The 12,749-nt window shown below is 44.3% G+C and overlaps 1 protein-coding gene across 1 annotated transcript in view; it reads right to left on the bottom strand.

The window, feature by feature from the left end:
- Positions 1–12,749, bottom strand: part of AKAP9 (A-kinase anchoring protein 9) — a 229,317-nt gene that overhangs the window by 112,309 nt on the left and 104,259 nt on the right. The window contains exon 24 of the mRNA XM_083145245.1: positions 9,130–9,350. Coding sequence (XP_083001371.1) covers positions 9,130–9,350 — 221 coding nt within the window. The remainder of the gene's footprint in view (positions 1–9,129; positions 9,351–12,749) is intronic.

The raw sequence follows: 12,749 nt of genomic DNA, 5'->3' as shown, positions 1-12,749 counted from the left end.
ATGACGATCTGACCAGCCCCCACATGATGTCAGCGACCCGGCAATAATGCAGGTTTGCTGATGCGATCTGAACAGATCACACATGCAGGGTCGCACCGGGACTGAACCATATCAAAGTACCCTTCATTTGCGGTCTGAAAGCGGTATAAGTGAATCTGTCATCACAACAGCAGATAATTCCACATCTTTACTGCCCTAACTGTGAAGAACCCTTTCCTTTGCTGCGTGTGAAATCTCCTTTCCTCCAACCTTAGGAGTACCCTAGTGGCACATCACAGCGCTGGCTGAATATTCTGTATGCATTAAACATAAATAATAATTATTATAGAACACTTCCCGTGAACATACTAAATATTTATCTACTGTACGGAGGCAATAATTAGTACCAATCTAATTAGCTGGTACAACTCTTGCTGTACTGCTATGTCATCAAACTTAAAACTGAAAGTGACCATTGAAATGGTGATTTTATAGACTACACCAGGGGTCCTCAAACTATTTTGCTCTGGGACCCCATCAGACAACAAAAATAATTACAGGACTCCAGCAAGTTACCGCAGAACGTCATCACATCACATGTGTAGTCAGCAGACAGCACATACATGGCAGCATTGTGGAGGCACAGAGTGATGGGAGGAGTCTAATACTGTATACCATAACCCATCACATGTGTAGGCAGCAGACAGCACATACATAGCAGCATTGTGGAGGCACAGAGTGATGGGAGGAGTCTAATACTGTATACCATAACCCATCACATGTGTAGGCAGCAGACGGCACATACATGGCAGCATTGTGGAGGCACAGAGTGATGGGAGGAGTCTAATATACCATAACCCATCACATCACATGTGTAGGCAGCAGACGGCACATACATGGCAGCATTGTGGAGGCACAGAGTGATGGGAGGAGTCTAATATACCATAACCCATCACATCACACGTGTAGTCAGCAGACAGCACATACATGACAGCATTGTGGAGGCACAGAGTGATGGGAGGAGTCTAATATACCATAACCCATCACATCACATGTGTAGTCAGCAGACAGCACATACATGGCAGCATTGTGGAGGCACAGAGTGATGGGAGGAGTCTAATATACCATAACCCATCACATCACATGTGTAACCAGCAGACAGCACATACATGGCAGCATTGTGGAGGCACAGAGTGATGGGAGGAGTCTGATATACCATAACCCATCACATCACATGTGTAGTCAGCAGACAGCACATACATGGCAGCATTGTGGAGTCACAGAGTGATGGGAGGAGTCTGATATACCATAACCCATCACATCACATGTGTAGTCAGCAGACAGCACATACATGGCAGCATTGTGGAGGCACAGAGTGATGGGAGGAGTCTAATATACCATAACCCATCACATCACATGTGTAGTCAGCAGACAGCACATACATGGCAGCATTGTGGTGGCACAGAGTGATGGGAGGAGTCTAATATACCATAACCCATCACATCACATGTGTAGTCAGCAGACAGCACATACATGGCAGCATTGTGGAGGCACAGAGTGATGGGAGGAGTCTAATATACTATAACCCATCACATCACATGTGTAACCAGCAGACAGCACATACATGGCAGCATTGTGGAGGCACAGAGTGATGGGAGGAGTCTGATATACCATAACCCATCACATCACATGTGTAGTCAGCAGACAGCACGTACATGGCAGCATTGTGTTGGCACCGAGTGATGGGAGGAGTCTAATATACCATAACCCATCACATCACATGTGTAGTCAGCAGACAGCACATACATGGCAGCATTGTGGAGGCACAGAGTGATGGGAGGAGTCTAATATACCATATCCCATCACATCACATGTGTAGTCAGCAGACAGCACATACATGGCAGCATTGTGGAGGCACAGTGATGGGAGGAGTCTAATATACCATAACCCATCAGATCACATGTGTAGTCAGCAGACAGCACATACATGGCAGCATTGTGGAGGCACAGTGATGGGAGGAGTCTAATATACCATAACCCATCAGATCACATGTGTAGTCAGCAGACGGCACATACATGGCAGCATTGTGGAGGCACAGAGTGATGGGAGGAGTCTAATATACCATAACCCATCATATCACATGTGTAGGCAGCAGACGGCACATACATGGCAGCATTGAGGAGGCACAGAGTGATGGGAGGAGTCTAACATAACAGACAATTCAACAGATCTTTCAGACTCCTTGAATCACTGACTGAGATTAGAAAAGTCACCAGCCTGATGGTCAGCAACATGGAGTCACGACCCCATGCTGAGAAGGTCGGGACCCACAGTTTGAGAACCACTGGACTACACCACTATTCATGAGACTGTAGACTGGGACTTACAGACAATATGTAGCTAGTCCATCAATATGTTGACAGTCAATAGCTCCACAGTGACAAAAGGTCGATGTGTAAAGTGTCAACACAGGTTTTCATGATTTTCTGTCCTTTATCAATTTTTTTTCGTGGACTTGGTCCTACATTACCAGCCACATGCACTGAAAAGGGAAACTGTAAAGTGTGCCGAGCTGTGCTTAACACGCTACACTAATAGGTGGTCCACATGCAAAGGTAGTGACTTTAAACCAAAAAAACACATGTTGATGCTTTGTCACTGTTGATGTCGACCTATTGACTGTCTAGCTAGATATTGTGATCTATGCCACACCCGCAAGGTGAGACTGCAGCCCATCACTTCCCTAGGGACATTACTGAGGGGGTAGCACTATACCCTACCCCTTCACCGAGGACATTACTGAGAGGGAGGGGGCGCTACACCTTACCTCTTCACTAGGGACATTACTGAGGGGGTGGCGCTACACCCTATCACTTCACTAGGGACATTACTGAGGGGGTGACGCTACACCCTACCACTTCACTAGGGGCATTACTGAGGGGGTGGCGCTACACCCTATCACTTCACCGGGGACATTTACTGAGGGGGGGGGGGGGCACTACACCCTACCACTTCACTGGGGACATTACTTAGGGGGTGGGAGACTACACCCTATCACTTCACTAGGGACATTACTGAGGGGGTGGGAGACTACACCCTATCACTTCCCTAGAAACAGTGGTCATCAGTAGAGGCCTGACAATGCAGCCTACAATTTCACCAGGAACCAGTGACATCACTGAGAACCTCTAAATTCAGCCTATTCATTGCTGTACTTTCATCATTCAATTTCTACACTTTAGGGACAGCGAACGCCAATTACCTCTGAAATTCTAATGATTAAAATTATTAAAGCGGTCATGAGTATTTCTGTTAATGTAAATAATGACCCTGCATTTTAAAGTGATAGAAGAGGTGTAGCACATCAAGGAAACCTTTGATTCTTTGCGACATATACACTATAATCACATCTTTGTCTTACCAACCTTGTTTAGTCACTGTCTAACTTGGCACCAGGACAATATGTCATTGTTAGAACATGGCACCAGCTATAGGACATGTGTGAAAATCCTTAAACAGCAAACATCAGCACACTGTCAACTATGAAGTAATTATTACAATCTGACGACCAAATGATTAAACTATTACAGGATATTCAATCAAACACTTTGATTTTAGATGAGGTGAATAAGGCGTAATATATCCGATTATAGCCCAGCACATGTGAAACATGAAGTCTATATTGCTCAACCAGACAGCTAAAGCTTGCAATCAGTGACCGCTGGTGGGGCGCTGGGTGAGGTAACGAATTAAATCACCCGTCCCTTACTGTAACTGCAGCCAGGGAATTAAATGTAAGATATACCGAACAAGAACACGTACAAGCAAAATAGACAAGAAATAGTACTTTCCAGCCAAATTAATGAATTTGATCATAATTAAAATACAAAAATAAATGAAGTTTGTACAAATATAAAAAATAACCCTGTTATCCGTTTGACAAAAGACAGCAAAAAACTATCCTACAGGGACGGATTGATGCCATACCCCCACAAATCCCCCTATTTTTGACTAAGCTTCACTTTTTATTCTGCATGGACTGGACAGAGGCCACTGTTGATAGAGGTAAATACGTAGACATTTTTTTTCTTTATTGAGAATCTTACCACGTGATATCTAACTAGACTGGCTGCTCAATGCCCTCCTATCTCTCTTGATGGAGTATGTGAATGTAAGGTCTACTGCCCTCCCTTAATTAACCTTAAAATGTTTTATATGATGGTTAAAAAAGAACTATGCTGGACAAATACAATTCAATAAGCACCGTATTTATTTGAACCTTATATTATGTACGACAATATGTTATGTAACATATATGTATTGTCTCAATAAAAAAATGGGTACTTGTTTCCTAGCATGGCGCCCATCGCATCGCATACCATAAGCCATACAATGGTATGCGATGTGATGTTACGCGATGTCAGCCGATGTTATACAAATTTAAATCATATACCATCGCATCGTATGCCATATACAATGGTATACGATTTAAAATTGTATAAGTACCCTAATGGGTGTTTTCAATGTTAGATGGGCCCCCTATAAGATTATTAATTGTATAAGCGCCGTAAGGGGTGCTTACAATGTTAAAAGCACCCCCACTATCAACGCCAACCCGAAGTGTTGTAAGCGCAGCGAGCCCGTGAGGGGCGGCGGTACACGTCCTCCGACTATTTCATATCCCCACTATCCACGTCGGTGTGTGGCGAGCGCAGCGAACCCCCGAGCCTGAAGCATGGCGAGCGCACGCGAAATACATGTAAAGTAATACGCGTCCGCTCGCCACGCTTCAGGCTCGGTGGTTTGCTGCGCTCGCCATACTATATAAAATCAACTCCACGCCGACGTGGATAGTGGGGGTATGAAAAGGTCGGAGGACGCTTAACGCCGCCGCTCGCCACGCTTCGGGTTGGCGTTGATAGTGGGGGTGACGTGGGGGTGCATTTAACATTGTAAGCACCCATTAGGGTGCTTATACAATGAAAAATCGTATAGGGTGCTTAAATCACATCGCATTGCATGCGGGTATATGGCATGCGATGCGATACAATGCATAAGATGCCATACGAATGAAAATCGTGGGCGCCGTGCTAGGAAACAAGTACCAAAAAATGTTTGAAAAAAAATATATTAAAAATATCGAATATAAAGATACTTTTTTTATTAAGGGGACTTAGAGATGTGAATTTTAGCACCATGATGTTTAAAACGCAACCACCACAAGACATAACCGTGCACTTTTAGCACAATATGATGGTATAAAGACACACAGCGGCACAATGTCTTCAATGTGCGGGTGTCTCTACACACAGCGGATGTGGTGGTTACAAATGGCTCCAAACATTTCCCAAGACTGTTTGCCACAGTGACCACCAGAAACCCCACAGGGCTGCTCTCGAACGAACCAAGGGTCTAATACAGATCTAATACACACCTGATCGAACGCCTGATCATTTTTGGAACCCTACAATCAGGTATATGCCGTCCTGCCAGAGTGAAATGCCACCCTGTGCAAGACTACGAAATTGCTTAGCAAGGCTTGCGAAACTTAAGGTGCCCATACACGTTACAATTATTGTATACAATATTGTATACAATATCGCATCTCATCCGATCTGAGTTTTGCGATAATATCAGATGAGATGAGATCTAGTACAAAAAGTATGTGCAGCACGTACTTTTTGTACTAGATCTCATCTCATCTGATGTCATCGCAAAACCCAGATCGGATGAGATGCGATATTGTATACAATATTGTATACAATAATTGTAACGTGTATGGGCACCTTTAGCTGGATCGGCGATTAGCTGCAAATCCATTCGCAAACAGCTCACCATTGAATAATTTCCACACTGTGCGCAGTCTGTGCATAACCCAGGACATACTTGGTGGCTGCAATAGAAACCAGGGGCCTGACCTGATGTTACGCACCTTCCCCAAAAATGCCTGGGCATGCTGACACACTCAGAAAATGACTGGTTACCACCACTAAATGCCGGCTTTCTGTCAACCACCCTGCATACGGACAGCGAGTTTACAGACGTGTGATCAGGTCTGAATTAAGCCTAAAGTTTACAATAAAGAGCAGTTAGCCGTGTGTAGTTTGTATATTCTCCCTGTGCTTGTGCGGGTTTCCTCTGGCTACACTAGTTTTCTACCACACACTAAATAATTAACAGTTTCTTATATAGCGCAGCATATTCCGTTGCGCTTTACAATAGGAGACAGTGAGACAACAAACTGGGTATTTACAGACAGTCAAATGTATGAGGGCCCTGCTCGCAAGCTTACACTCTATAATATAGACTATAATCTGTACTAGGGCGCTGCGGAATATGTGTGCGCCATATAAATAACTGGTAGTAATAATAATGCTCATCAAAGGGCAGGAGCAGCCACAACCCATCCCTGGCACCTGGGTCCACCGGATGTCTTCGGTGGCCAACTGACATCGGTGCCCATTTGTACACTATAGCTCTTGATAGAAGGTGTGCGATCAACTGTTACACCCTTGGACGCAGCGCTGAACTGCTCTATGAAGCAATAACAGCTGCAGAGTTAAAGTGCTGTAAACATCAGGCACAACATAGTTTTAAGAAAAAGATCCTCAAATCATATATACAGTATCCAGTGTTATTTTCTCACAGCTATATTGTCTGTGCTTTCCTTTCCTTAGGAAACACCTGTCTACTAATGTGTGAGCTTTCAGACTGTGGGGTTAGTCTAGTGTGTACTGCCCCAATGTCAGATATCCTGGGGCAACATAGAAGCAGCAGTAAAGCATTTTATCCTATAAGGAGAAACCAGGCCACGGGCGACAAGTATACAAGATCAGGATCGTATCGCTACAGTTACACACCCAACATCTAACAACAATTTTGCATATTAAATATTCTCCAGCAGGTTCCAACTGGCCCTTTACTACAAGCCGTACATCCTGGGGCCCTGCATTGTTTTACGGATCCCAAAAAACAGGTTTAGTAGATCAGGTGTATTATCAAAGCAAAGACAAGAACTAGGACATCCCTCTAGCTATAAGTTCACATTCACTTTTTGCCACACAAGGCAGGTCTCGACGAGGCATCGCATACAGATATTTACTGTATACGGATATAAACAGGAGTTTTATAGGGTGTTGGGGAGATACTAGAACCCACAGATTAGGAGTTGAGGCAGTCGGTAGCAAAAACAGCGTATTCCCACCATGGGCAGGATTCAGGTGCAGTTGCAGCTATGCTAATATGGGAAGAGCGGAGCATAGGGACGCCCACTGCGGTGTCATCATTTCCAACCAACGGCATGCAAATGTAGAAACATCGGTAACATCGGTATCATCGGGTCCATATCGGGACATGTTGCAGAATCTGAGTGCCTCTATGTGGAATCGGTACATCTGTTAGAATGAACTTAGGTCTACAGTCATTAGGTCGACCCCACTAGGTCGACTGGCAGGAAGGTCGACCTGACTTAAGGTCGACATGGGCCAAGGTCGACATGACTTAAGGTCGAATTTGCATAAAGGTCGACATGAGGAAGGTCGACTGGTCATAAGGTCGACATGGGTTTTTCACTGTTTTTTGAGCCGAATGTCGACACAGTCGACATGGACACAGTTGGCAATGAGAATCGGACCCTCGCATCGCTCACAATGCATCGGGCACGGTGGCTCGCTTCGCTCGCCACAGCTTTAGTAACCACCTCCACGCCCTAGTGGATGGTAGGGCATGAAATATCGCCTGTCAGCACATGTCGGCTCAAAAAACAGTGAAAAACCCCATGTCGACCTTATGACCAGTCGACCTTCCTCATGTCGACCTTTATGCAAATTTGACCTTAAGTCATGTCGACCTTCCTGCCAGTCGACCTAATGAGGTCGACCTAATGACTGTAGACCTAAGTTCATTCTAATAGATGACCGCTTCCCCTCTATGTATGTGCCAGGCTGAGCTGCTCTCCAGGTCACATCTAAGTTATGCACGCCCAGAAAACATAGGGCCTGATTCAGTTCTGTACGCTAGACTGTGCAGCCTAGTGAGCAGGTAAACACCACCCCCTCCAATACACAGACTAGCATGCGAGGGAATGCGTACGCATACATATCCGCTCGCATGAGGCCGCACGGTAGAGAAGTCATTCGATGGTCGCTCACCTTCATGGGAATTTTTTCCCCCCTTTCACTAATAAAAGTCAGCGTAAACGGATTCTTGTTGTGGCCGGAGATGGCAGAATTCAGGGCAGGTGCTGATTTGCACATGTGAAAATGCGAACATCGGAAAGCGATCCAAAACGTACCCATAGTCTGAACGGCCATGCCGCTCCTGCATTTGGCAGACCTGTTATCACCCGCAAACAGTCATCCCATCCACATAAACACAAGAAAGTGTAGCCGCGCTCAGTAATACACATTTTGGTACGATCAGATGGTCTTGTTAATAAACACATTTATTTTAATGCAAAATAATATTGTGAGTGACACAAAAACGTCATTAAAAATACAGCGTATAACTAAAATGGTAACTCAATATTCTATCACTGGTGCTTTATTTTTATTGACGTTTTTATGTGAATCACATTACTCTTTTGGTGTGACCCCCTATCCCAATTCAATCGCTGCGTGAGCATACCCCGGCTCAGATGCATGCATTTTAACATGTGTATACTAAGCGTATTCGAGTGCAAGTTGTAAAAAAATAAGCCAAAAACATTCCAATCGAAAAATACGAATCTCAAAAATACGACACCTTTGTAAATTACGCTCCAGAATATGAATGAGTAAATGAAATACTCCACTGATAACAGTCGCATTCAGTCGTATCCAAAATGCAAATACCACTGAGATATAGCCGTATTCTTAGTGAATTTTGCCCACTTCTGTCCATTTTGTACCCATATTGTAAACCATTTTATTTATGTGCCACAAACTCGCTTGGTATCATGAATGGAACCTCCCTGACGTGTTATGCAAAATTAATAAAAATTGCTTAACCGCAATCTGCCAGCAACAAGAAAAGGACCACTGGCCATCAGGTGGTCATTAAGTCGGTAAACAGATGCCATGATCCCGATTTGCACCTTGCAATGCCACAGAACAAACAACTACCAGCTCAAAATACCTGTAGGAGAAATACACGTTTGTGTAATGCCTGTACCTGATTGCTTGTCTCATTAATGGCCTCCAGCAGTTTCTCCACAGCGGCCTGAAGTCGGGTGCTGATGTTGAGTATCTGGGCTTCATCTTCAGGGCTTATATCTGTCCCACAAATGTCGCTTTCTGTGAGCTGCAGGGGAACATCCAGCTCCTCATCAGCGGCTTCTGACCGTGTGCCTGGTTCCTGTCCCCCAACGCAGGCTTCCGCATCATCATGACCTGCTAGAGAGAAGACCATCATCTTCATCAAAGGCGGTAACATATCAGCGGCATTACAGAAACATCACAGCTTATAACTAAATTAGATCAGCTGCCACCGCAGTTCTTTGGCCAAAAGGAATATGAGGTATCAGTCTTACAGACTGCAAGGGAATGATGCACATTATAGTGTGGTGGGGTTCTTTACTTCTACAGTATGCTTTATACAGGTGTAGGCATCCCAACTGCCTTCAGAACACCGGTGCTAGAACTTGGAACGTATCAGGATGCTGATGCCGGAATACAAACAAGTTTGCATCCCGATTGGGAAGTATGTTCCGCTGCGGAATATGTGTGCGCTATAATTATAACAAATGTAGGAAGGCTAGCGTGTGGCTGGGGTAGCGGGGAATTTAGGCTCTAGTGGGGGGACTTTGTTTAGGCTGCGTGGAGATGGAGTTAGGTTTAGGCTGCGGGGCAGGAGGGGGTTAGGTTTAGGCAGCGGTTTGTGGGGGTTAGGGTGAGGGGGGGTGGGGTGGGGGAGAGGGTTAGATCCCTTATGGAGCTCCTGTAGGGATTCTCCATATCGGGATGCCGTGGTTGGTCTTTTGACCACAGAAATCCTCAAGGCCAGACATCATATGTATCCTATTAGGAGGACAGCGGGAAAGGAAGACAGCAGGAAGGGAAGACAGCAGGAAGGGAAGACGGCAGGAAGGGAAGATGGCAGGAAGCGAAGACGGCAGGAAGGGAAGACGGCAGGAAAGGAAGAAAAAAGATAAGAAAGGAGGGTGGCGGGGGAAGAAAGAAGAACAAAATGTAAAGGCAGAAATTGTCAGACAAGGAAAGGAGAAGAAAGGAAAAAGGAATAGCAAAGAAAGGAAAGAGGAAACAAGATGAAGAAGGAAAAAACGGACAGGCGTGGGACCATAATTCTCGGTGACAGTCCCAAGTAGTAATAATGTGTCCCTGAACATATTTCAATGCACCTGACAAATAGCCAATCGTCCCTATTTTAAAATGTCCAAACCTATTATATTACTGGATGGTAATAAATTAAATGTGAACAATGATTATTCTGTGAATAGACCAATTTTATTTGACATGTGGTTAAAACATAGGAACACACTGATGCATGTTTGTAGAAGGGACTATTAAGCATTACTACACACTGCAGACAGATAGGTGTTTGTATAGCACCACCCAGTGCCCGTGGAGATAATGACACCACAACTGTGTTTTCTAGGCTTAGTTACTGTAAAGCAGTATGTGATTCTAAGTAAATATCTACTATGTATTGCTTTGCTTTCCTAGTCAGACTGGTTACTACACTAATGTTTGATGCAGTTATAATTACACATGTTTGGTATACAATAAAGATAATTAAATTTAAACCTACATATTAAGATCAGTACTACCCTATGGACTATTTGCCCTTATTTTTGCATTGGACATATCATTTGCACCTTTCTCTGTCAGAATTTGGTCTCGAGGTTTCCCTGGAAACTCCTGTGCATCAGCACCCACCCAGAGGGACAATTCAGGAAGCAGTGAACAGAGTGGAGAAGTGAGCCAATCCGATTTGCTGTAATATTTATAAGTAGCAGCTGATTGGTTGACCCCCTCTTTTCACTGCTTCATGAATAGAACCCAGTGTGTCTCAGTGCAGAGAGTGTTGCAGTACCAGGCTTTGTGGCAGGAAACCGCATACATTAACATGCTCAGGCGTCGACACGGACACCAAAAAAACTTTTTCATTGTCAACCTTTTGTCACTGTTGACCTAATAGAGCACACCCACATGAATCAGAGTGCATAGGTTATAAACACAACTAGAACACACTAGTACAATTGGTACAAGTATACAGGTAATGGTAAGAACAGAACAAAATACATTTGCTCTCAGACACTGAGAGGTAGATGTATGAGGCAGTGATAAGGGAGAAGTGAGCCAGAGGAGAAGAGACCCATGGCAACCAATCAGCTGCTTTGTATAATTTTATATTATGCAAATTATAGATGTTACTTCAGTGCTGATTGGTTGCCATGGGCCGCTTCTCCTCTGGCTCACTCCAATACTGGTGAACCATGGAAACATATGTAAAATTTACATAATATTATTTAAAAAAATAAAACAGAACAACTTGAAATAATAATAATGAAAAAAAAATATATAAAACATGAAAAATCTCTAAAAGAATACATCTGCAATACAGTAAAATAAAATAAAAGCCACACATGCAATACCATTCAACGAAAACGAATACGAGCAAGGAAAAGTAACAAGTTATTTTGTGATTTTAAAAATAAATAAAGTTGCCGATGCCTTTGTCACCAGTCAAAATCTTTAATCAGAATACAATAGTAGACGATATATTGATTCCCAAATACAATGATCCTATATACAATATTCCAATATTTAAAAGGGTAAAGCTTTTTCTAGCACTTTCTTGCTAGTAAAAGCATTGCCCTTATAAATATATGACTTTTCAAACTATCATACCTCCCAACTTTTGTAGTTGGGAGGTTGGGACGTTCGCGCGGCGAAGCCTCGAGAAAAGGGGGCGTGGCCTCACGGGATGACGCGAACTCCGGCCACGCCCTGTCTATTCAGCGTCGGCGCTCAATAGACGCTATGCGCATGCGCACAGTGTCTATTCTTGGCAGGCTAGGGGGGCTTCCAACTGTCCCCCCCACCGCGGGACAATGGCGGCCCCGGGCGGGACCCGGGAACGTCCCTGAATATCTGGACGTTCCCGTGGTAAGCGGGACAGTTGGGAGGTATGTACTATAGAGGGAGTATTTAATTCTGCTGAGTTTCCGACACTCGACAGTCGAAACATTTAATTCCGGCTGTCGAGTTACAGTCGAACGGAACGAAAATGGCCCGGGATTCCAACTATCAGAGCGCTCCAACAGTCGGAATATCAGGCCAATTACATTCTGTTTGACTGTAACTCGTCAGCCGGAATTCAATATCGAGTTTTGGAAACTCTGTTGACCGGCGAAAACTTCTGTGGATTGTTGAAAAACGTCCGTGAATTCGACAATCCGAGTCAGTTTCCAACAAAACAGATCCGACTTATTTTAAAGTCGGATCTGTTTTGTCGAAAACTGCCTTCGATGCCGTCGGTAACGGCAGCATTGGGTAAGCGACGGCCGCTATTTCTGCAGGAGGAAATAGAGGCTGGGATTGAATTCCCCCTATTCCTTTAAACTGGGACACATGAATTACACAGGTTCTGTGGCTGGCTAACTTCTCACCTGGTTTAAATCAGTGACAGAAACTGTGTAATTCATTCCCGGTTTAAATGAATGGTATGGTAACCCTACATAGTGCAGTATTCAATGCTGGTTTTCGAAATGTGCAACGAATCCTGTCAAGGATTCGCTACACATTGGCAGGGTTCCGGAGGGCTGGAGC

The sequence above is a fragment of the Crinia signifera genome, chromosome 5 (assembly GCF_055691185.1).
Source record: "Crinia signifera chromosome 5, ASM5569118v1, whole genome shotgun sequence".
Classification (NCBI taxonomy): domain Eukaryota; kingdom Metazoa; phylum Chordata; class Amphibia; order Anura; family Myobatrachidae; genus Crinia; species Crinia signifera.
Note: the sequence above shows the minus strand (reverse complement) of the source record. Positions and strands in the feature narration are given on the sequence as shown.